The 24,136-nt window shown below is 61.7% G+C and overlaps 1 protein-coding gene and 1 long non-coding RNA gene across 2 annotated transcripts in view; one reads left to right on the forward strand and one right to left on the reverse strand.

Annotated features, from left to right (window-relative positions):
- Window positions 1–19,277, forward strand: part of IL5RA (interleukin 5 receptor subunit alpha) — a 29,936-nt gene extending 10,659 nt beyond the window's left edge. The window contains exons 6-12 of the mRNA XM_070051239.1: window positions 972–1,125; window positions 1,200–1,387; window positions 2,961–3,106; window positions 5,001–5,139; window positions 12,242–12,338; window positions 14,162–14,243; window positions 17,306–19,277. Of these exons, the coding sequence (XP_069907340.1) occupies window positions 972–1,125; window positions 1,200–1,387; window positions 2,961–3,106; window positions 5,001–5,139; window positions 12,242–12,338; window positions 14,162–14,243; window positions 17,306–17,392 (893 nt within the window). The 3' untranslated portion in view covers window positions 17,393–19,277. The remainder of the gene's footprint in view (window positions 1–971; window positions 1,126–1,199; window positions 1,388–2,960; window positions 3,107–5,000; window positions 5,140–12,241; window positions 12,339–14,161; window positions 14,244–17,305) is intronic.
- Window positions 2,288–22,297, reverse strand: LOC103352099 (uncharacterized). The gene is made up of 2 exons (XR_519632.4): window positions 22,158–22,297; window positions 2,288–2,466 (listed from the first exon to the last, which is right to left on the reverse strand). It is a non-coding gene; the product is annotated as an uncharacterized lncRNA (long non-coding RNA).
- Window positions 22,298–24,136: the final 1,839 nt, after the last annotated feature.

Genomic DNA, 24,136 nt, shown 5'->3' on the forward strand with positions numbered 1-24,136 from the left:
CCATAGAAAGCGTCCTGCTGACCGTGAGAAGCCGCTGCTAGAGCAGAGGGGCCAGCTCACCACGGGCCGCACCCCAGGTTCAGAGACCGAGGTCACACGCACGGCTGGGCCACCATGGCACCTCCCTGCAGGGAACACAGGACCACCCAGAACGCAGCTTCGGCACCACACTGGCAGGCTCCTCTTGTTCTCTGACACTCCGATCCGAGCTGAACCAGGGAGATGTCAGTCATCTCCGCCTTCAACCAAGCGGAATTCACGCCAAGGGGTTCCTTGCCTGGGAACCGTGAGGCCAGCACACTGCAGAAATTCTGCGCTGTACCTGAGCTGGGCCATCCGGTCACTCAGCCCAGGAACAGGTGGAAACGTGGCGGGGGGGGGGGCAGCGCAGACATGACACAGAGACACATGTGGCGAACACAGGAAGGAACAGTGAATACACGGGACACAGACACGGTGCACATGCATATGACGGGTGTAGACACAGAGCGGATTGAGATACAGCAGACATGGAGAGAGAGAAAGTGGGTGTAGATAGGGTCACTATACATGTAGATGCGGGGGACTGACGTACAAGTGGCAGGTGTCACGCAAGGAGTATAAGCACGGGACACACAGACGTAACACACAGGAGCCAGCGGATACACATATGAAGACAGATATGCAGTAGATGCAGAAGCTGTCCATCAGGTACAGTGGATATAAATGAGACACAACGTGTACACACACTCACACACACACGCGTGCGCGCACGAGGGGCTTCAATTTTTTTTGCATCAAAATAAACTGATGCTTCAGTTCAGAGCACTTCCCGTGCAGCCTGTGGATGCGTCTGTGAGCCTCCTGTCTTTCACGGAAGGTTCCAGAAAGGTCTGGTGATGACCGCACTCCGGCCAGGGCAAGCCGTTCACAGGAAGCACGTGGTTCAGGCTGTCACTGCAAGGCTGTTCCTTCCCTTCTTGTCAACCCAGGGCCTCCCGGCACCGCGGCCGTGAACCTGACCTGCACCACCAACACCGCAGCAGGGGACGGCACGCACGCCGCACGGTACCAGGTTTCCCTGCACTGCGCCTGGCGGGCGGGCGAGGCAGCCCCGGCGGATACACAGTATTTCCTCTACTACAGGTGAGCGCTAATTTCACCCGCACACACGGCCGGCTTCCTAGCATCTCGGAAAACTCACGAGTGCTCCGATTCAGGTTCGGCGCCGAGACCCACGAGTGCCGCGAGTACAGCAGAGACTCCCTGCAGAGGAACATCGCGTGCTGGTTCCCCAGGACCTCCATCCACAGCAAGAGGCGGGACCGGCTCGCCGTGCTCGTCAACGGCTCGAGCAGGCTCACGGCCATCAGGCCCTTGGATCGGCTGTTTGCTCTGCACGCCATAGGTGAGGCCCATGGCCCCGGCTGCGCTAGCTGCCACCAGCGGCTCGGTGCTGAGCTGGGCCCTGTGCAGAGGCTCTGTATTGAAAACCCCCGGTGCGAACCAGGCCTCAGCTCTGCTGAGGCTGGGGCGATGCTGTCCCCGGGACGGGTCCTGCCAGGCGCCGGCAGGGTGCGCACAGCATCCCTGGCCCCTCCGGCTTGGTCCCAGGCACACAATCTCAGACACTGGGAGGTCGCCCTCCTGGCCCCAGCTGAGCGTCACCGCACGGGAGAGCTGATTGCCCTGCTGCGGCAGCCCACCTCACCTACCAGTGTCCAGGAGGCTGCTGGCCAGGGACCCCGAGAGGGACTCACGCCACCCCTGCAACCTGAGCTCCTTCTCCAGGCTGATGCCCTCCCCCTGCCGCCCCGGGGAAGCTCGGCGTCTGCGCATGCTCCGGGTATTCCACACTTGACATGCTCAGGGCTCCAGCCCCTCTTCTCGGCACTTCCATCAGGGCCCTGTGAGCCGCACCTGGGGGTCCCGCGCTGCCGTGGTCACCGGTATGAGGGCCTCTGTGAGCTGCTCGTTCGTCCAGGCGCTGGGGTCAGGCTGCCTCAAGCCTGCCTTTCTCATTGGAAAAATGGGCAGAAATGAGTACCTCCCGTGTGGCTTTCGTGACCATTCCGTGTGCCGCTATTTTAAAGTGCTGAGGACAGCAGCCGGCGTAATTGCTCAATAAATACACCAGCCTGTCACTCAAAGGCATGATTTTGCCGTGACACGTCTGCTCCAAGCGTGTGCAACAGCGTGCAATTCTCTCCCACAGTGAGAGCCCGAGGCTGCCTGCCAATGTCACCGTCACAGCAATAAAACACGTTCGGGAGGACGCAGGGAACAAAGATATTCACAGGAAAATGGGGACGAGAGCACAGGGCATTTTATGGTTTTTGTTTTGTTGCGACCACGTGGTGGGATTGACTTGAGTCCTTTCTTGGCTAAGGATGCTCTGTTCAGTGTGTGGCTGGCTAGGAAGCAGTGCCTCTGTCCTGAGCTCGCCCCGTGCGTCACAGCTCGCGAGAGCCAAGTCCCGTGCAGTTCCTGTGGTCAGAAGGGACAAAGCTTTAGAGTTATAAGTAACGGCGAGCGTGGCCCAAGGTATTCTTTTATTCTAAAGAAAATCGAAGCTTCCGGCTCCATCCTCCAAACCAAACCTCACCAAACAAAACCAAAGCCCACAAAGTGGAAAGGGTTTGCCCCAGCCACGTACCCACGGGGCAGCAGAGGCGCAGCCCAGGGAGAGCTCGTCTTCCCTCCAGGTCAGGGTTGCCCCAGGCTTGGACCAGCTTTCGACGTGGCTGGGCCAGGATTCAACTGCATGACTCTACTGGCTGCAGCCACCCACGGGTGCCAAGGAGGGGCTCCTCGGGAGTTGTTGGTGTGGGAGCCTCATGGGAGCCACGGCTTCCCCAGGGTGGGGGATCAGTGGGCTCAGGACCCAAGAGCAAACGCACTGAGCAGGTGGGTGGGGGCCGGCCTCAGCCCTGGCCGCCGACCCTGAAGGAGCATCCCTCATTTGTCACTGTCTGACCCAGACCAGGTAAACCCTCCCAGGAATGTCACAGCCGAGGTGCAAGGAGCCCGTCTCTCCATCGAGTGGCAGAAGCCCGTGTCCGCCTTCCCCAGCCACTGCTTTGACTATGAAGTGCAGATCAGCGACACGGGGAAGGCTTACGTCCAGGTAACGCCACGCGTTCCTTCTAGGAGCACGGGAGAAACCTCGCGTGCCTGCCTACAGCTCGTGCATATAAATCCCATCCGACCTGTCTTTGGCATCATCGGCCATAACACAAAGGGTCAGACAGACGGCTGATGGCAGCACTGCTGGACACGGCAGAGCGGCACAGAGTCCAAGTTCCTGTGGGAGCCCAGAGTCGCTCCTCCAGGTGCACGACGGAGTCACAGCAGGGACTCAAAGACCCGTTTGTGCAGGGCTCCTTCAAAAGGTTCATGGAAAATGGAACTAAAAGAACTTTGTTCTGATGTAAGAACATCGAGACATCCACACGTGGTTTGTAATTTTCGTATTATACACTTTCTGTGATCTGTTTGAAGGGCCCTTGATACACTGATTTCACATTTGTTTTTGCTGCCAAAATAAATTTGTCTCTCAATTCCATTTTCCACGAACTTTGTGAACTGTGCCCGAGACACCCACGTTCACGGCAGCATCATTCACAACTGTCCAAAGCTGAAAGCAGCCCGTGGTCCCTGGGGGCTGCGTGGACAGAGCCTGGTGCACACGTACCCGCTGGAAGTGTGCACCCCTGCGCCCGGGGTGGGCCTGGGGACATCATGCCTATCGGGAGAAGCCAGCTACGAGAACGCGGACCCAGAGTCCGTCTCCCTGGGATTCCTGCAGGAGTCATGGTCTCGGTAGAGTATGGGGGCCAGGGACTGGCAGGAGCTGAAAACCGGAGCCGCAGCAATGGGAACCAGCGAGGGCCTTGCATGACTGAGACCTGGGGCCACATCTGCAGGGCCGGGCCATCGTCTCGGCAGCCGTGTGAGAGCTGGATGCAGGAGCGTAGTGTGGGCATGGGGATAGCAGTGGCTACGGCAGCAGCCCAAGCCAAAGATAACCAGAGCTGAAATAGGCAAGTGTCATGGGTGGGAGTGAGGAAGGCAGAAGCAGCCGCAGGAAGTGTGCAGGGGGCAGGTGTCAGGGACACGGTTCTGGTCTGGGACACAGGCGCTCGGCTGGACGGTGGTGATGCCGACCAGCAGAGGAGAGAGCACAGATCCTGTCAACACCCCATCATCCACCTCGTGGCGCTCCGGGCTGCCCAGGGCAAACCAGCACGGCTGGCCATCCAACACTCCTGCTTGTCTGCATCAATACATGGTGTGGAAATCGCCAGTTTTCTCGACTCTTCTAGCACACCCCGCGCTCGGCTTTCCGCGTCACTTCATTTAACTCAGACGAGGCTGAGACTGGCGTCGAGGCTCCCCGGAGCCGAGGAGCGGGCTCGTAGTGGGCTGGAGATGGGGCACAGCCTGACTCAGGCACTGCTCCCCGACTTTCCCCAGAGCCCCTCGCCCCAGCCCCTGGCTCGCCATGGAGACCTGGGGCCGGCTTCTCCCCTGGTGTTCAGCTCCGCGGCTAGGAATGAAACCCGCGGGAGTGCCTGTGTCCCAGGAAAGCGTTGTTAGTGGACACTTGGATGTCAAATTCCTGTCATTGTCATGTATCTTGGAACGTACATTTCACCATTTAAGGTGATGCCACCATGCAGGCCACGCAAGCCCGGGCACTGGCTCAGCCTGCTGTGCGGGAGACGCTGAGTGAGGCTGTCGGGGTGTGGCATCTGGAGGCAGGGGAGGGGCAGGGGAGTGAGCTGCTGACCCCTGGGTCTCACACTGGCTCCTCCGGATCTCAGAACTGACCCCTTTGTTGATTCTGGGGACAGGATAGCTTTGTCCTGCAGGGCGGCTGCCGACGCCCCAGTGCCGGAGCAGCATAGGGTGAACTAGCCGACGGCGGTCCCGCTGTCAGTAAACCTGTGTCTGCCCGCTGCTCTGATGACCGGCGTAAGCCACGGGACTAGAGTTTTCTACTGCTCTTTCCCGTTTAGACGGAGAAACGGACAGTCAATGCCTTCACCTCCGTGATCGACAACAGTTCAAGGTACTGCGTTCAAGCGCGAGCCACGGTGAGCACCACGTGCCGGGCGGCGGGGCTCTGGAGCTCATGGAGCCCACCCTTCTGCTTGGGTGAGTAGCCCCTGCCGATCCAACAGTCCCAGAAGGCAGACACACTGGCGCGTGGGACCCCTCCCCCCGGCCTCTGCTCAGCCCCACTGTCTCCATCAGAGGGCCCAGTCCAGCCTCGGAGGGCTTCACCATCAGAGCCTTGCACTTGCACTTGTTTTCCGCTTCCGCTTCTACCCGGGTGTTTAGATCAAATTTTCTGAGATAGCTGCAGACAGACAGAGCCTCCCGTCTCCCCACCTGGTTTCCACGGCAGGCAGGGCTGTGCACAGCCACCGAGCAGCGGGGCAGGCAGACCACCGGCCTGACAGCTCCTGGGCATCACAGCCGTCCGTCCCCGGACGAGGCTTCGGCTCGGTGCAGCTGCCTGAGCCTGGTGCAGCCGCCACCGAGCTCAGGAGGTGGCGCCGCTCACCACTGTGGCAGGGGGTCCCGCTGGCCTCGCAGAAATACACCTCTGCGTCGCCTCCACACCCGACCCTGGCCACTGAGAACCCGCCCGCCATCTCTACCACGTGTCCATTAAATTCATGTTTTGTTTCCTTTCTTAAAGATGATCCAAAGTCAAGTATCACTCAGGGCCACCTCCTGCCCCCCAAAGTGGGAGCCATTTCTGAGCCCTCAGCTCAGCAGGTCTGGAGGAAGGCGAGGTTCGGACACGGCCTCACTCCTGGGTTGGGTCTGCCAACCCGGCTGCGCCGTGTGCTTGGCCAGGGGGATGGGCATCCTCTCTGTCGCTGGGAGCCCTGGCAGCTCTGGGGGCAGGGGCGCCTCCCCATCTCTCTCTGTCATCAGGAGACGCAGCCTGCACTCTGTGTTTGTTGTCATCTGGGTGTGCTGGGCAAGAGGCACACACAGGTTAGGAGAGAGGGGACATTTGACACCTGTGTGTCTCCATGGAGGCCAGGGGCTGCGCCAGGCCTGCAAAAACAGGACGGTAGACAGGACCCCGGAGTCTTCCCCAGAAGACCCACCTGGGCACACAGGCCGTGCATCACAGGCAGCCGTTTCTCCTGCTTGCTGGGATCCCAGAGGTGCAGCTGGGTGACAACAGCAGCTCACTGGGCCACACGCCCCACGTGCCTCCCAGGCGGGCCGCCCTGTGGACGAGCACACGCGCTCCGTGGCCAGCAAATGGCAGGGGCGTGGCTGCACCCCAGGTTAAGCGACGTTAGCCCTGGACCTCAGCGCTGGTCAGTGGACCAGGATCCCGCAGGGTGCAGGGCACAGAGCAAATTCAGAATTTACTGCAGAGCTGCTGGTGGCCAACGGCTTGGCCGTGGCCGGGCAGATACGTGGCTGCCATCTCCCACGCACTCTGCGGGGCTTTTCAGAACCGGCCCAGGCAAGAGCGCACCTCAGGGGAGGTGTCTCCCCGGCACCGGCAGCCGTCTTCTGCTCCGGCTGCCGGGTGGGTCTTCAGGAAAGTCGTGGGTGGTGGCCCAAGAGCGCACGTGGACGTGAGTCAGAGTGACACTGCCAGGTCGACTTCCACAGAACACCGGGAAGACCTGAGCGGGGTAGCTCTGTACGTCTGCAAGGGGCTGGATGTGCTGAGCCCCCTCCGCCCCCCTGCGCAGCACAGCCCCCGGCGTGACGCCGGCACAGCACGACCCCTCCTGGGGAGAGGGAGCCAGGAGGAGGGCGAAAGGAACCAGGAACAAGCTTGAATCACCTAGTGCAGATTCTGAGGCTGACCGCCTCTCCTGCCTCCGCTCCCCAACGCTGATGCCCCGGCCTGACTGAGCTGACCCAGGACACGTGGGACGGCCCCAGCGTGGCTTCATGCGCTGTGTTTCCTAGAAGGGAAGCAAACAGCAGAGACATGGGCCAGTGTCAGGGACTTTTTCAACACGAGCTTCCTCCGTGCTATTTGCATTGAGGGGGTCTCTGTCCACATCACTCCCAGGGGCCCAGAACTCCGTGGCCCCCAACCTTGCCGTTTCTTCGCATCTTCCCGACATCCTCTTCCTCAGAGGTGCCTCCTCCCCGCTGTGCCGACACGGCGGCGGCCGAGGTGACTCCGGAGGCTTCGGGTCCTGAGGGCAAGGCTGGCCGTGGGGAGCTGGGACTCACCAGGGCAGGGAGGCATCAGCGAGGCAGAAGGTGTCCGTGTCGGCCAAGGCTGCGGGACCCACGTCGGAAGCCTGCACTCCACGGTTGCTCCGTGTGGCTGTCGCTGACTCCCTCAGCACCGCAGGCCGGGGTCAAACTGTGGTCCATGATGAGCCTATCTCAAGCATCCTTTTAATTTCTTATTCCTTCTCCACCTCATTGCTTTCACCAGGATTATTTCCTGGACAGCAGCTTCCCCTGCAGGCCCAGGCTTGTGGCAGGCCTCCCGCCCCGGCCACGTCCAGGTGAGCCTCAGGGCGCCGTTTCAATTCCAGCCCCCTCTGGGGGCAGAGGCTCTGAACAGCATCACCCCCCACCCCCTGCAGCCTGGGATCCTTAGCGACTTCCATCAGTTCTGGCTTCTCCTTTTATCGAGGTGATTGAGAGACACGACAGGGAGTCCTGCCCCCTCTGGGATGTGCTGGGGCCTCTTCGCCCCCCAAGGATGCAGCTGTAATGATGCTTGGCTTGCCGTGGCCTCTGGGGTCCTCCCGAGCCACCCCCCTCCCCCCCATGCCTCCCCCTCGCGTTTCCTTAAGGAAATGGGGGCCCAGAGACAGAAAAGGACTCAGTCGCCAAACAGCCAAGACGCGGCCATCAGCGCACAGTCTCCTCACTGACACAGGAGCCAATTAGCCAGTAAAATTCAGTAACTCATTAGCCCATAATTTCAGGCAGGAACTGGGCAGGGCCGGGGGAAGCCAGGCGGCCCTGGGATGCAGTGGCCCGGGACCCTCTGCCGTCCTGGCCCAGGGCTCCCCAGAGGCGCTGGTTTCTTTATGGGAGAGCAGCTTCCCTCCCTCGTCGGCACACGCCGGCGTCTCCAGCCCTCGGCCAGCTGCTCCGCCTTATCTCGCACGGACTTCCCGGCTTCCACATCCTTCCCCCTTTGCGAACTTTCTCAACTTCTGCAAACTGCAGGCCTCCTGCCCCCGCCCCCGCTTCTGCTTTCTGGAGTCTGCGGGGGCTCTCCCCTCCCGTGCTCTGGTGCCCAGGGGCATCCCGCCCTCAGGAACACGGCTGCTGGCCATGGCTCCTGCCCCGCTGCAGGGCTCTCAGGCCCTGACACGGACCTGACAGCCGCCCCTCAGCTGGGGCCTGCCCGCCTCCTACATCAGTCTCTCACGCCTGCGTCTAGGCTGTGCTGGCACCAGGTGCCTCTGAAGTCTGCTACCGACGCTGCTGTCAGCCCTGGGACTCGCGGCCCTCGCGCCTTGGGGTGCGAGCCAAGCCGTCCACCCCTCCAGGTTTCTCACACAGCCCACGGCTCCGCCTTCACCTCTGAGCAGGGCAGGGGCCTGAGCCCCGCCCTCTGTGCATGGGAGGTGGACACAGTGCTGCCCTGGACGTCCCTGTGTCATTTCCCTTTGACTTGACGCCCACGACTGGGCGGGGGATGAAGAAGCCATGACCTTGGCCCCCAGTTTAGAGGGTCTCAGCTCTGGGCTGGGCTTGGGAGAAGGCGGGTTCACCTGCTTTGTCTGCTGAATCATCACAAACCCGATTTTCCTATTTCCCAAACACAAAAGGAACCAAGGAGCTGCCCACAGGCCCACAGGCCCGGCAAGTGGTGAGCCCGGATCCCGGCCACACCCTGGCCCTCTCCCTTCCGTGGTGCCGTGGCTCCGTGGGCAGCAGGGGCGGTGCCGTGGCTCCGTGGGCAGCAGGGGCGGAGGCCCGACAAAGGCCAAGGCCCGGCCCCTCCCAGGCCAGCAGTGGGGAGTTGTCCTCGGCTGCTCAGGGCCCTGGATTCTCCTTTCCATGTGCCGCAGGCAGAACCACGCACGGCCCACACCCCTCTGTCTTCCCCAGCAACTCTGCTGCCTGCCCCGCGTCTTTCTCTCCAATCTGAGCTTTGCCACTCTGCGCTCTGAGGATCTGCCACTCCCATCTTGGGCCTTGCGATGCACTGAATCCGGCTCACAGCGCCCCACGCTGGCAACAGTAAATCTTTCAGCCCTTAGCCCGCTGCTCCTTATTCTCGTTGACCTGTCTGAGAGGCGTCCACGTGGGGAGGCAGGGGGAGCTCCCATCCGTCGGTCCACTCCACCAAGGACCACGATGACTGGGGCCGGTCATGCCACAGCCAGGGGATCAGCCAGGCCTCCGTGATGGGTGGCAGGAACCCACATCCTCGAGCCATCACTGCTCTGCAGGAAGCTGGAGTGAGGAGCGGGAAGTGGGAATCCGGCCTAAGGACGCACGTGGACCCCAGCGTCCTCACCGTGAGTCAAGGGGCCCTCCGCCACTCCAGCCGTCCTCGTGTTTGCCGCAGGAGGGAGAAGCCGGAGAGGCTACCCTGGCCAGGGCTGCGGCTGTGGCACAACTGGGACTAAGCTCCCGCCTTGCTGCTGTGGCCGTGAGAGGACTGGACTCAGAGACAGAGCCTCGCGCCCCTAGCAGGTGGAAGCATATGGCCAGCAGCCCCCGGCAGGAGCGAAATTCTGGACTGTCTTGGGGCTCCAGAAGCCCTTGGAGGAGAGAACAGCTGCCCCGAGGGAGTCCCTGTCCACTTGGACAGTCAGGTCCCCCCGGAGGCCACTGGGCCACAGCACAGCAGGAGCCGCCGCCCGCCCTGCTCAGTTCCCACTTCCTCTCCCCGTCCCTGCCTCCGGTCACTTGAGCCCAGGTTCTGTGCCTTTTTCCTCTGGGTCCTGTCTGCTCCGTGTGCTTCCCCGGGGCTGTGTCTCACAGCCTGTGCTGTGTGGCTCCCTGAGCCGGGTGCAGGCTGAGGTCCCCGTGATGGCATCCTGGGAAAGCTCAGGTGCACACACCGCCCAGAGCCTCGCCAGCCTGCGATCTGGTGCCTGCACTCTTTCACGGAGACACCAGCCTCACCCTCTAGTCATGGGCTCTCCAGGGAGCACCATGGAGAGACCCCTCCCCATATGGGTAGCCGCCCGGGAGTTCTTGGTCTGAGCCACGTGGGCACAGAATTGGAGCACGAGGGGCTGCGGCACCAGGAGGGAGCTGACCCAGCCCTGCAGACCCTGACCCCTGGAATCCTGCCGTGTGCACCCCAGGCCACGGCACGCACAGTCGCCATCGCTCGTCTTGTTTGCAAGGAGAGGCAGCCGAGACGGAAGCTGAGGTCCCAGGAGCCGTGTGAGTGACACGTGACACCTGAGGCGCTGCTCCTGCTCAGCCAAGCAGGCTGTGGGCTTCCTCTCTCCGAGCTCAGCGCTGCATAACCAAACAGCCGTGCCCGTCCATGAGCTCAAAGCGGCCATCTCTGGCTTCCGTTTTAATAGTGGCCGAGTCACACCACCTGACCCGGAGAAATGACTCAAATTACCTGGAACCGCTCTGCTAGCCAGAGACCCCGATCCCAACTCAGACTGAACCGAAGGATCGCCCGCTTTTCAGTCTTACTCTGAGTCATCCTGACCCACAGGACGCGCCTTGTCGGGCACCGCGCTCTCTTGACTGAACTCCTACCTAGCTCTCGCACTCAGGATTTCCCTCCATAGCAGACTGGGCAGCGGCCAACTCACAGGCACCCGAGGAGGCTTCTTCCTATACTGCCAATCTGGGTTTTCTTTGTGGTGGGGCTCACCTTGGTCATGTTCCTGGGCGAGTTCTGATCTCAGCTGGACATGCCAGGGCACTCGGGACCAGGGCAGCCCTAAAGCACGCCAGGCAACTGATTCTCCAATTTCCCAGCCCCCTGCAGGAGGTGACCACGGCTTTGATTCCCACATAGCACCCCGCACGCATCAGTGATGGTTCTGATCCAACCAAAGAAAATAACTTGTTGACGCTTTTGCTAATTCAGCAAGCCTGTAGTGGATGGCTACAGAGGGGTTTAACTGCAAAGACTGTTGTAATCGTTATCAGGTCTGGGCTTATCAGCCGGGGGAGTTGTGTCATTTGCGCCACAAACGTGACTGAGTGTGTGTCGCTGATAAAACTTAGGACGTGGCTGGTTCTGTTGGGCCTGGTTGGAGACAGACGCCCTGTTTTCTGCTCCCATCACCACTGCTGAAGCCGCACCTGATGCACGAGTGGGGTCCCTGCACGTGGTTCTGAGGTGCCTGCAGCACGGCTGTGGGTGTGGAGAGAGAGGTTAGTGCCAGAGACCTGGAGATGGATGCCCTGCGCCAGAATTAGGCCGAACATGAGTAAAAGGGGGGCAGAAGAAACAAAACACAAAACCAGCAGAGACCCAAAGCCCAAGGCATCCACCTGCTGACAGCTGCGGAAGTCTCACAGGACCTGGGATTCCATCTGCGCGCGCTTCGCACCTCAGGGCAGAAGCAGTGAACGCGAGCTTGGGACCGGAGCTCTCCTCCCGGGCAGTGAGGTCCGAACCTGCCCCAGGCAGTCGGCACGCAGGTCAGGCAGGATGGCAAACACGGCACCTCTCATCACCACTGGCACACGCCGTGGGGTTCCGTGAATGCATCCCCAGTCCCTGAGAACACGCCCACTCATCGTCCCCACCCCACACGGTCACTGTAGCCACAGGAGGATCAGCCCCGAACGTGGACTGGCAGGTGCCACGTCCTCACCTCCTGCGCTTAGTGGCAGCGTTCCTCTACCTCTCACTGTGCAGTGGGGACAGTGCTGAGGGGGGCTTTGGTGGCAATGAAGAGCATCGAGCCCCCCAGCAGAGATGACATCCCTGCTAACTGGGGGTCTTATCTCACTTCCTCCAGTTTCCGTATTCCTAAGATTTTGACTGTAAGGACATTCAGCTACTGCATGGGCTCATGTTACTGTGACTTTTCCGTGGAAGACCCCGTCCATTCAACCAAAAGCCAAGGGGCTCCAGCTCCGGGAAGCCCTGGGCTGGGCTGAGCCCCTGGCTGGGTGCTGGCTGGTAGAACACATGGTGCACAGGAATGACCGCCCGTGGCCACGTGCGCCTGGCACCCGCACAGAAGCCTTGCAACGCGTGTGCTGTCCCTTCCAGGAGGGGCACCGGCACCTCAGGCCTCGCGCTCTCTCGTCGCTGGCTCCATGCTGACCCTTCTCTCTGTTTCCCCAGGAAGCGACGCGCAGAAGCCCTCGTCCAAGCAGCTTCTCATGGCGCTGCCGGCAGCCGTCTGCTTCGCCTTGTTGGTTTGCTCACTTGTCTGCAGGGGGTAGGTGCTCTTCCCGGCTGGGGCTTCCCAGGGCTACACAGCCCGGAGATGGAGCGTTCTTGTTACAGGATGGAATTCACGGTGTGTAGGAGCGCAAACCAAAGTGAGAGTTGGCCTGGGGCATGCGTGTCCTGGCCCATGCCTGGCCTGCTGTAGCCTGGGAGCCACCTGCTAACCTCATTGCAGGCTTCGTCATCAGCTCCCTCGGGCCCTTCCCAGCCTTCCTCGAAGAACCTGGTGCCTTTTACCTGTTGGCACAGGAAGGCAGGCCCTGGAGCCAAAACCATCCCAGGGCTGGGGTTGTGATCCTCAGCTCTCCGGGGCCGACACCCACCTGCCCTGCAGTGGCTGATTGTCCTTGGCTCAGCCGCGGCCGCGGGAATGTGCTGCAGATCTGCCTTGCGTCCTGGAGCCTGCAGGTGGCCCCGTGAGCCCGACTCCCTCCAGCTGTAGCACGAGGAGAGCCCGAGCACCCTCTCAGAGGCCGGGGAGCAGGTTCTGTGTCAGCCCTTCTGTAGTAAGGAGAGCCACTTTCCTATCGGGCCACAGCCGAATGGCCTCGAGGGGTGGGAGTGCAGCGGAGGACAGGCTGCAGCCCCTGTGGGCCAGTACAGCTGAGGAAGAGGCCGCAGCCAGCCAGTGAGTGCACGTGCTGGACAACCAGTGTCCATCCTCCAACGGCCCGCTTGGACCAGTGACCTGGCATGGTGGGTTAGGACCAGTGACTTGGGACAGTGGGTTAGGACCCATGACTTGGCATGGTGGGTTAGGACCCGTGACGTGGCATGGTGGGTTAGGACCCGTGACGTGGCATGGTGGGTTAGGACCCGTGATGTGGCATGGTGGGTTAGGACCAGTGACATGGGACAGTGGGTTAGGACCAGTGACGTGGCACAGTGGGTTAGGACCAGTGACATGGGACAGTGGGTTAGGACCAGTGACGTGGCACGGTGGGTTAGGACCAGTGACGTGGCACGGTGGGTTAGGACCAGTGACATGGGACAGTGGGTTAGGACCAGTGACGTGGCATGGTGGGTTAGCACCCGTGACGTGGCACAGTGGGTTAGGACCAGTGACATGGGACAGTGGGTTAGGACCCGTGACCTGGCATGGTGGCTTGGGACCCATGACCTGGCATGGTGGGTTAGGGCCCCTGACATGGGACAGTGGGTTAGGACTAGTGATGTGGCATGGTGGCTTAGGACCCGTGACCTGGCATGGTGGGTTAGCACCCGTGACGTGGCACAGTGGGTTAGCACCAGTGACATGGGACAGTGGGTTAGGACCAGTGACGTGGCACGGTGGGTTAGGACCAGTGACGTGGCACGGTGGGTTAAGCCACGGCTCGTGAAGCCAGCGTCCTCTATTGGCTGCTCGGCTTCCCGTCCAGCTCCTGCTACTGCACCTGTGAGGCAGCGGAGGATGGCCCAGTGCCGTGCTCTCACCCACCTGGGGGACCTGGACGGAGCTCCTGGCTCCTGGTTTCAGCTGTGCCAGGCCTGGCTGTTGTAGCTACTTGGGGAGTGAATCATGGGATAAAAGGTCCCTCACTCTGCCTTTCAAATCAATTCATCAATATTAAAAAACAAACAAACAGAAGCAGTGGGCCTGGTTGCGGGCACCTCCAGGAGGCAGACGCCTCTCCTCCTTCCGGAAGCTCTGGAAGCCACGGCAGAGCTTGGCAGGGGCCCGGAGTCTGCGGCGGTGACTGCAGTGTGGGTGTGTGGAAGCGTGCGGGTCCCAGGACGAACGCCCCAGCTCTCGGCGGGGATATCGGGGACCCAGCGCCACGCGTGCCCCGACTCCTCCTGTGCCGCTTGCAGATGCCACCTGTGGACCAGGCTGTTCCCGCCGGTGCCCACGCCGAGCAGCAACTTGGGAGACCTGCTTGCCATGAGCTACGAGGTAAGGCTGAGAGTCCCGCACTGGGTCAGACCGGCCCGTGTCGAGCCCTGGGGACCGTCTGTGGTTTCTCGGGCTCTGTGTCACAGAGTAGGGACCGTCTGTGGTTTCTCGGGCTCTGTGTCACAGAGTGGGGACCGTCTGTGGTTTCTCGGGCTCTGTGTCACAGAGCGGGGTTTTTCCCTGGGGTGAATCTTTGGCTGTTTGGCTTCTCTGCCTGTCGCCATCTGCAGAGAGGGCCAAGGCCCCACTGGGTTACATGTGGACTCCCCAGGCAGCCGTGAAGGTCAGCTTCCTCCCTGCCGAGCTGACCCCAGCCGAGTCCCTCAGCGCTGGGAGCCCCACGTCGCTCTGTGTGACCGTCCGAGGTCCTGCTTAGCCCCAAGGTTCTGAAGACTGATTTCTGCACACAGCATCAAGGAAGTCTCGGGGCAGTTAATTCCTTAGGACGAAAACCAGAGAGAAGGCAGAGGCTTTGGCCCAAACACGCGTTTTCTGGTCCTGTGCGCACTCAGAACACGCGGGCTTAACAGGATGGTCTCTCACTCAGCCCTGTGCAACCACTCCCACACTCAGCCTCGCCAGAGACGTGCCCTGGTCACAGCTGGCGTCTGCCCGTCGAGGGTCTACCTCTGGACCACCTGTGAGACTCACTCGCCCGTCTGTGTCCATCTGAGGCCAACAGCACACCCACCGTCCTGGGTAGCATCACCTTGCTGTGAAGCTGGGTCGAAGGCCTCCACAGGCGGATTTCTTCATGTAGATTTAGAGCCAGTTTAGGACCCTCTACAGAAAGCCGCTGGCGTTCTGAGCAGCGCTGTGTTAAATGACAGACGGGCCTGGGGCGGAGCCACAGCGGTGCTGAGTTTTCCGTGTAGAATCCTGGTACGGTGCTCGGTCTGTCTCAAGGATGCTACGCGCTTTCTCACTGGACAGCTCAGTGCGTTGCTAACTCTGTCCCTGAGTGGAAAGGCTGCTCACGGAGAGCTCAGGGAAGCCCCCCAGGAAGAGCCAGGCGTGAGCACTCGAGGGCCACAAGCTTTGTCCCAGCCCTGCAGTGTCCCAGAGCAGCGTCTTTGCGAAAGCAGGTGCAGCCAAACCCCAGCCGAGATCAGCCGCTTGCTTGGCAAGCAGACATCTCGAACACAGCAGCTCACGACGGCACGAAGCACTAGTGCTGACAGTGGGGAAGGCCCGGGTGAAAAACGCGCCCAGATGGTCAACTGCAACAAGGACTGTCCTTTCTCCCGCATCTGCAGTAGTGCTGTTTGGCACAGTTTACAGACCACACGTTGCTAAACTCTCGGGGCAGGGGATGAGGCCGACAAAATGACCACTGACCAGGCGTCCATCCCGTGTTCCCCGTGTCGGGGGGCAGCTGCTCAGGAAGGCGACCGAGAACCTGGGCGCGGGTCACCTGCAGCCCCGAGACACTGCTCCGACGTCCCTGGTCCTGGCCTCTCTGTAGCACGTCTTCATGCCGGTGCCTCATTTCCAGACACAACCCCCAAAGAGTTCCTCTAATCTGAGGTTGGCGAGAGAAGCGCCTTGTGGTTTGCTGTTCATGCAACCCAGACGGATGCGCAAAGAGCAGCTGGGAGCAGCCAAGGCGGGCTGAGGAAAAGCAGGGGTTAAGGCGGGGTCTCAGGATGGCTCACTGCCCTGCCGAGCATCGCACCAATGTGGCGGAGGGGAGAGGGTGTGGAACTGGGAAGTCTCCTCCTGGTCTCAGGACCCTGTGGCAGAGGAAGTGGGTGAGGCCCGAGCTGCCAGCGCCCCGCCTCTACCTCCAAAGGCAAAATCTGTCCAGCCCACACCCAGGCCCTGGTCTGTGGGAGCTGGGGGCGCATTCGTGCCCCTGCGGCGACCACGGGGAAGCGTTTGGCTGCTGCGTTGGTTACACAGCCGCCGCCTCCCTGCACCCTTGGGGGGCAGGTCCCCGGCCCTGCCAGTCCCTGACTCTGCAGGTCCACTAGCCCCTCAGAGAAAATGCACAGACTCCACGCAGATCCCTCGCGGCCCTACCAGTGCTGGCCGTCACGGAGTGACAGCAGCTTCTGCGCGTAACGCCACGCCGACAGCTGCTAGGCCGTGCTGCGTGGGGAAGAGTGGGGGGAGGTCGGCACACACTGCCCACGGGTGCAAGTGCTTTTCCGAGTATTCCCATCTCGTGCTTGCTTGAATCCTGGAAGCAGAACCCCTGGGTCTGGAGTGGAGCCCTGATCAGGCCCTGGCGCTCAGGCTGGGCAGGTTTCCTCGCGAGCCTCCGTTGGAGACGGCTTCGTAGCGCTGACCTGCGTGCTCCTTCTGCGGTGGGGCCCGAGACGGCTGCTCCCCGAGAGTGGTGGACGCTCACGCTGCCCCTGGAGCACAGGAGGCCGCCCCTGGCCTGCTCGCGTCTGCTGCCCCCCACCGCACTGGGGTCTGGGGTTCAGGTCGCGTTGGTGAGCACATGACCTCTTACCGGCAGCTTGGGTTTTGCTGCAATTTTTATTGTTTGGGAGGCAGAGAAGCAGAGAAAGCTCCCAGGTCTCTCACGGGGTGGTGGGGATCCGCCTGCCTGAGCCATCGCCACTGCCCCCCGGGGGCTGCATCAGCAGGGAGCCGGGGCTCGGACCCGGGCACTGCCGTGGGACCCTAGCCAGCGTCTTCACCACCAGGTCAAATGCCCGCTCCTGTTGCAAATTTTCTCATTATCGTCAGCATTACTTGGGCAGCAACACTGTACTGACAGACAGCCAAACCTAAGGAAACGCATGGCAAACCACGGGTAGAGAGGGGCAGTCGGAACCGAGGCCAGAGAGAGACTGGTGACGTCATCACACGACATCACTTACGTGAGATGATGTCACCAGAAAGAAGTCCCGGTGACTTCCTCAGGTGCAAAATGAAACCAAAAATGACGGAGGAGATACCGGCTTCCCAGACAACGGGGCTATGGCTAGGTAGGGTTTTTCCTTTTCTTCACTGCACTGTCTTTATAGAAAAGTAGACTTCAACCCAGGGCTACAGGGCTCAAAGGCCGCTCCCGCCCTGACGACTGAGAGGAACGACTTGTTTTGCAGAAAGCCGGGTCCCAGGACACGGAAACCGTGGTCATCAGTTACGTGGACGAGCCTGCAGCCGAGACGCTGGAACACACTGAGTTCTGACGTCACCGGGGCCTTCTCGGGGCAGCTCACACGCGGCTCAGAGACCAGAGCAGCCGCACCCCCGAGCACGTCCGCCTCCGGTCAGCCCACGCAGCACTGGCTCGGAGCGCTCCACCGTGGGACTCGGCCGTCAGCACACGGCACTGAGCTCACGCCAAACTCAGCCATCCGCACACAGCACCGGTTGCAAAGCTAATGCCAAACATGTGGACGTCTGGCAGTGCCCACTGGGCTGTCTGAGCTGCCACAGGTGAGGCTAAGCGGGACCTGGAAGTGGGAGCCCCTGCACCAATCTGGGCGGAGCTGCAAACTCAGGTCCACACCGCCTTCCCCAGAGCCAGACTCATGACGCCTCTCTTGAGGTTAAATACTTTTTTTTCCACATAATGCATGTGCGTGTGCACACGGGTGTGCTTGTGTGTGCCTGCCTGTGTCTGCGTGTATCTGTATGTATATGCACGTGTGTGCCTGTGTCTGTGCACACGTGTGTGTGCCTGCTTATACGTGCCTGTGTGTACATGGGTGTGCCTGTGTGTGTGTCTGCATCTATCTATGTGTATGTGTGTGTGCAACATGTGACTGTGTGCACATGTACATCAGCCTGCTTGTGCCTGTGTGTCTGCTTGTGTGTGTGCACGCCTGAGTGTGTGTGGTGCCTGTGTGTGTACTTGTGTGTGCCCCTGCCTGTGTCTGTGCACACGTGTGTGCCTGTGTGTGCACGCCTGTGTGGGGTGCCTGTGTGTGTACTTGTGTGTGCCCCTGCCTGTGTCTGTGTGCACATGTGTGCCTGTGTGTGGTGCCTCTGTGTGCATGTGTGTGTGCACATGTGTGTGCACGTGTGTGCCCCTGCCTGTGTCTGTGTGCACGTGTGTGCCTGTGTGTGCATGCCTGTGTGTGGTGCCTGTGTGTGCACGTGTGTGTGCCTCTGCCTGTGTCTGTGCGCACGTGTGTGCCTGTGTGTGCACGTCTGTGTGTGGTGCCTGTGTGTGCACATGTGTGTGCCTCTGCCTGTGTCTGTGTGCACGTGTGTGCCTGTGTGTGCACACCTGAATGTGTGTGGTGCCTTTGTGTGCACGTGTGTGTGCCTGTGTGTGCACACCTGAATGTGTGTGGTGCCTCTGTGTGCACGTGTGTGTGCATGTGTGTGTGCACATGTGTGTGCCTGTGTGCACACAAGAGCACAATCATCACAGATACCGTAGCCCTGATCCGGGGAGCGTGTCAGAAGCCGGCGACTTAGAAACGCCAGTAGCTGTGCCACCGCCCCACATTCCAAGTGAGCGCAGCACTGTGTTCGGAGAGGAGTCTGGGAGGCAGCCCTGTGCTCCGGGATTGCACTGGACAGCCCTGTGCTCCGGCCACTGGCACAGCCCTGGGGCTCCGGCCACTGGGACAGCCCTGGTGCTCTGTCCACTGGGACAGCCCTGGTGTTCTGGGATCAATGCTGGGACAGCCCTGTGCTCCGGCCACTGGCACAGCCCTGGGGCTCCGGCCACTGGGACAGCCCTGGTGCTCTGTCCACTGGGACAGCCCTGGTGTTCTGGGATCAATGCTGGGACAGCCCTGTGCTCCATCCACTGGGACAGCCCTGTGCTCTGTCCATTGGAACAGCCCTGTGCTCCGTTTACTGGGACAGCCCTGCTGCTCTGTCCGCTGGGACAGCCCTGGTGCTCCGTCGCTGGGGCAGCAGCCCTGGTGCTCCGTCCGCTGGGACAGCCCTGGTGCTCCGTCTGCTGGGACAGCCCTGTGCTCTGTCCGCTGGGACAGCCCTGGTGCTCCATCCACTGGGACAGCCCTGGGGCTCCGTCCGCTGGGACAGCCCTGGGGCTCCGTCTGCTGGGACAGCCCTGTGCTCTGTCCGCTGGGACAGCCCTGGTGCTCCATCCACTGGGACAGCCCTGGGGCTCCGTCCGCTGGGACAGCCCTGGGGCTCCGTCTGCTGGGACAGCCCTGTGCTCTGTCCGCTGGGACAGCCCTGGTGCTCCATCCACTGGGACAGCCCTGGGGCTCCGTCCGCTGGGACAGCCCTGGGGCTCCGTCTGCTGGGACAGCCCTGTGCTCTGTCCGCTGGGACAGCCCTGGTGCTCCATCCACTGGGACAGCCCTGGGCTCCGTCCACTGGGACAGCCCTGGTGTTCTGGGATCAATGCTGGGATAGCCCTGTGCTCTGTCCACTGGGACAGCCCTGGTGCTCCGTCTGCTGGGACAGCCCTGTGCTCTGTCCACTGGGACAGCCCTGGTGTTCTGGGATCAATGCTGGGATAGCCCTGTGCTCCGTCCTCTGGGACAGCCCTGGTCCTCCGTCCGCTGGGACAGTGTTCACCTGTGGGGCAGAAAGTCACTGACCCAAGGAGGAACTTAGGAGACTCCTGCCGTCAGGGTCCTCAGAGCCCTTGTAGGTGGTGGAACAGAGGCCGCCCTGGGCTGGCAAGTTTGGAGGGTGCTCCAGGCCACCCCATCCAACACCCCAACCTGGGCGGAGGCCCTTCGTCACAACACCTTCCCAGGCGAGTCTGCGACCAGGCCAGTCATGGGCTGCAGCTGGACCCAGGCACAGGGTGCCCTGGGCAGAGACGGGCCGGGGCCTGACCAGTGCTGGTGGGGAAGGGAGGGGACTGTGAACCAGGTCCCACCGTGGAGCAGGCACGCCGCGCCCCGGCACTGCAGGGCTTGTTTTGCTGGTCAGCCTACAGCCACCCACTGTAACTAGCTCCGACACCGGCCCATGGCGAAAGGCACAGCAGCCATGCCAGCCCCAGCCACCAAGTGTGTCCCAAGTGTCCGAGTGTGTCCCACACTCCCCGTCTCAGCTCCGATCGCAAGGAGACTGCGTCGCTGGACCTGTTTCACAGGTGCAGCCACTGAGGTTCAGAGCACGCAGGACAGGGAACGGCATCACGAGGAGTTGCACACCAGGCCCAGGGGACCCAGCAACGTGGTGGTGGCCGCCGGCAACAGCCAATGCCTGCTCAGGGATCACCAAGAAAGGCCACGGGACGCTGCAGTGACGGCAAACAGTGGCTTCCGGGGCACGCGGTCTGCGGACGTGGTGCTCAGGAATCCGCACTTCTAACCGACACCTCGGGTGGCGCATTCCCAAGCTTGCGCCTGCAGGGGCAGCTGGAGGCAGGGGCAGTGGCTGGGCCCCATCCAGACTGACTGGACAGGCTGCCGCGGCCCGAGAGCGCACATCTCCGGCCAGTTCCCGGATGGACGGTCCCCAGACCACGCGTGTGAGTGTCCACATTTGCAAACTGACCGCAGAGCAGAAAGTGATGGCCAAGGCCGGCCATACGCACTGCCCCAGCACAGGGGCCCAAGACATCTATGCAATGAGGACCGCAGCCCACTCCCTCCCCTTGGCGCTGGGAATTCACGTGCAGCTCAGGGGCCGGGCAGGGGAGACCAGAGCACGGAGCACGGAGCCCCTGCAGGCCCACAGCTCCACCGCCCGGCCCCGATGACACGCCAAGGCCTCCATCCGGTTGTGCAGCTCCGGGAGCTTCCATGGGAGCTGTTGGTGCGACTGATAAACCGTGGGTGCTGATTTATCACTGAACAAGGAGGTGTCTCGGAGTGGGAACAGAGCGAAAGCAGCAGTCGGCGGCAGGTGCAGAGGTGACGGCCTAAAGGGACAGGGCTCCGAGGTCACCCCGGGGGCTGCAGCCTCGCTGGCCTCGGCGTCTCACAAACCAAGAGCCGGGCACACGCGTTTTCTGACCCTGTTTCTGAAAGCCCACGTGGTTTTGTTCCCAGTGGAAAGGGACAATGCGTGGTCGGGGCGGGAGGGGGAGTGTGCGCACTGAGTGGCATCGCACGGGCACCTTACTCCTTTTCCCCTGTTAAAAGGCGAACGCCTCAGACCGGTTACTTTTAGAGCAGCTTGAGCAAAACCGGACCAACTGTGCACCGGCAGCTCCGAACCAGAGCAGGTCCTGGGGATACCAGGATGGGCTCAGACGGCGTTTACAGCGAGGCCGAGGCGACTCAGGGACAACAGGCTGATGGGCCACAGCCCAGCCAACAGCCAGCCCTCTGGCTGCAGCTCAGCCATTTAATTAACTGATCACTCAAGTGGCTGCAGGGCCCTCTCCCTCCAGCCACAGCTCAGCGACTGTGATTAAACTCTGCATCGGTCTCAGCTGTGGGCCCAGGCCAAATCCACGGCTTGGCTAACACGGTTAAGTAGCCCCAGGCAGCCCCTCCCCGCCCCGCGGTGCTCTGCAGCCGTAGCCGCTGCACGGCACTGCCGGCCTCCAATGGAGCCCCAGATGCCTGCTTCCCCTGCTGTCCAGGGCCCCTGGCCACTCGCCACCCCGTCCAGCCAGAGCTCCTCCTAGCCAAGCTGTGCTGTGACTTAGGTCCTCACAGCCCAGGGCCACCCCCGGGCAGCGTCCCCACGCTCACTCCTCCCTGCGGGCGCCTCTGGATAAGCTCTCCCCGTGGGAGAGGCCTCTGCAGCCTTGTGTTCGTGGTCAGCACTTGGGGTCAATTCCTGTCTGTCTGCCCTTGACCTCCAGCCGAAGTCAGGTCTCTGTGCTGTGCGGGTGCCGGCTGCTCCTCTCATCAGCCGTGGGCCCTGCATCAGCACTGCCTGTCTCTCTCGGAGGGGGGCACTCCAAGGCCTAGGCCTGGGCCGGAACCGACTGCGGCCTGAGCTCCAGAGCGGAAAACAACGTTCGGTTTCCGTCCTCAAGAACCAGCGCTCAGCTCCCTCCCACTGACCCCACTCCCTCCCTGGCCCAGGACCCCTGGGCAGACTCACGGCACTGGGCAGTGGCAGCAGCCGTCCTCACAGGGGCTGCAGACAAGAGTGGTGGCAGCAGGCTGCAGCTTGACCTCCCGCGTCCACGGCACCCGGCCCACGTGCACTCCCACACAGGGCTCCGCAGGCCTGGGGGTTGCCGGGGCAACGCCGTGGCGCCCAGGTGCGTGGTGTCAACGTTCTAATACCTTTTCTCCAGGTTGCAGCTGCGTGGTTGGGTTTGACTCGCTTATTAAAGGCAAAGATCTGTCTGTACCAGGCGATACAGGACCCTGGGGTGGGGGGGACTGGAGACACCAACTGGAAGGCACTGCTGTCAGAGTTCAAAGGTCAACAAGGCCATTCTTAAAGGGCTGGAGTAAACAGTCTCAGCTTGAGGCCTGTGGGGTCTGTGGCAGGTCCTGGCTTTTGTGCAAGGGAAGCCTGGTTGTGTCCCAGGAAACCTTTATCTACAAACTACAGTGAGCCAGGAGTGGCCAATACTCACCTGTGCGGAGCTTACCGGATCCGAACATGTCGCACGTGGGTGCCGGTTCTGTGTTCTTGTACTGAAGCAGTCAACGCAACACCATCGCAATTATGTCCACCAAATAAAAGCATCCGGTTTTGGGGGACCGGCCGTGAGCGTCTGCTGTGTTTGCTGAGTGAGCTTTGGCATGGTTGATGTAAGAAACCAGGCCCAGCACCTGTCCACACTTCTGCCTGCCCAGCCACCGCTGTTGACACAACGTCTGTTTCTGTGTGCTCCGCGAGCCTGACCCACCCCATCCCTGGCCCCGGACCCCGGGAGCCTCACCTCCCTCCTGTGCAGCACGGAGAGCGGAGGACAAGCGGCCGTTCCCACGGCAGCTCTGTGGCCTCGAGCATTTGCTGCTCAAGACAGATCCGTGGTGCATTGGGGTGTCGCTTCCCAGGGTGCCGTGCCGTGCACGGGCGCCTGGCAGCAGGCTCATTTCCGTACCTCCGGCACGTTCCGGAATCAGCCCAGCCCCTGTCACCTCCGTGCCACGTGGCGTGGCCGTGATCAGCCCAGCCCCTGTCACCTCCGTGCCACGTGGCGTGGCCGTGATCAGCGCAGCCCCTGTCACCTCCGTGCCACGTGGTGTGGGCCGTGGAAGGTCCCTATGACAGCTGGGTCCCTCCTAGCGGCTCTCGGGGCAACCTCGCCTGCAGCCCTGGCTCTCGGGGCGCCCTCGCCTGCAGCCTGGCTCTCGGGGCGCCCTCACCTGCAGCCCTGGCTCTCGGGGCGCCCCATCATCTCACCAGCTGGGGCGAGGGGGCGACGCACACCACGCCGAACTCCGCACAGCAAACCCGCCTCACACCCAGGGGAGACCAGACCCCACACCGGCGAGACGCGGGGGTTGGACCCAGAGACGAATGACCTCACAGGGGTCCTGCATTCTGCCTGCGCGGGGTTGCCAGGTTTCACAGATAAGAACGGAGGTGGCCCCACTGAATCTGAGCTTCAGGTAAACATCGCAGGGGACATACATACGCTAGAAAAGTCCAAGTCCTGTATCTGACAAGTTCAACTTGTCTGCGGATTTTGACAGGAAGGCCAGAGTCTGAACAAACAGGACGTCGGGTGCAGCAGGCAAGCAAATGACGTCACCTGCGGTCAAACGAAAGAAGTGGCCAAGCCGGGCCACTCCGGAGCTCGGAGGTCACCACACCTCCCCACCTGCCCACCCCACATCCACCCCCCTTTCATGCATGCATGTGTCCATCCCCCCACTCACCCCCCCCACCCATCCCCACCACCCACCCATCCATTTACCCATTCACCCTTTCAATCCATCCACCCACCTGCCATCCACCCATTCACCCTCCCACTCACCCACCCCCCACCCCACCCCCACCCACCCCCACCCATCCATTTACCCATTCACCCTTTCAATCCATCCATGCACCTGCCCATTCACAGATCCACCCACCTGCCATCCACCCATTCACCCTCCCACTCCCCCACCCCCCAC

This window comes from Oryctolagus cuniculus, chromosome 10, assembly GCF_964237555.1.
Source record: "Oryctolagus cuniculus chromosome 10, mOryCun1.1, whole genome shotgun sequence".
In the NCBI taxonomy this organism is placed as follows: Eukaryota; Metazoa; Chordata; class Mammalia; order Lagomorpha; family Leporidae; genus Oryctolagus; species Oryctolagus cuniculus.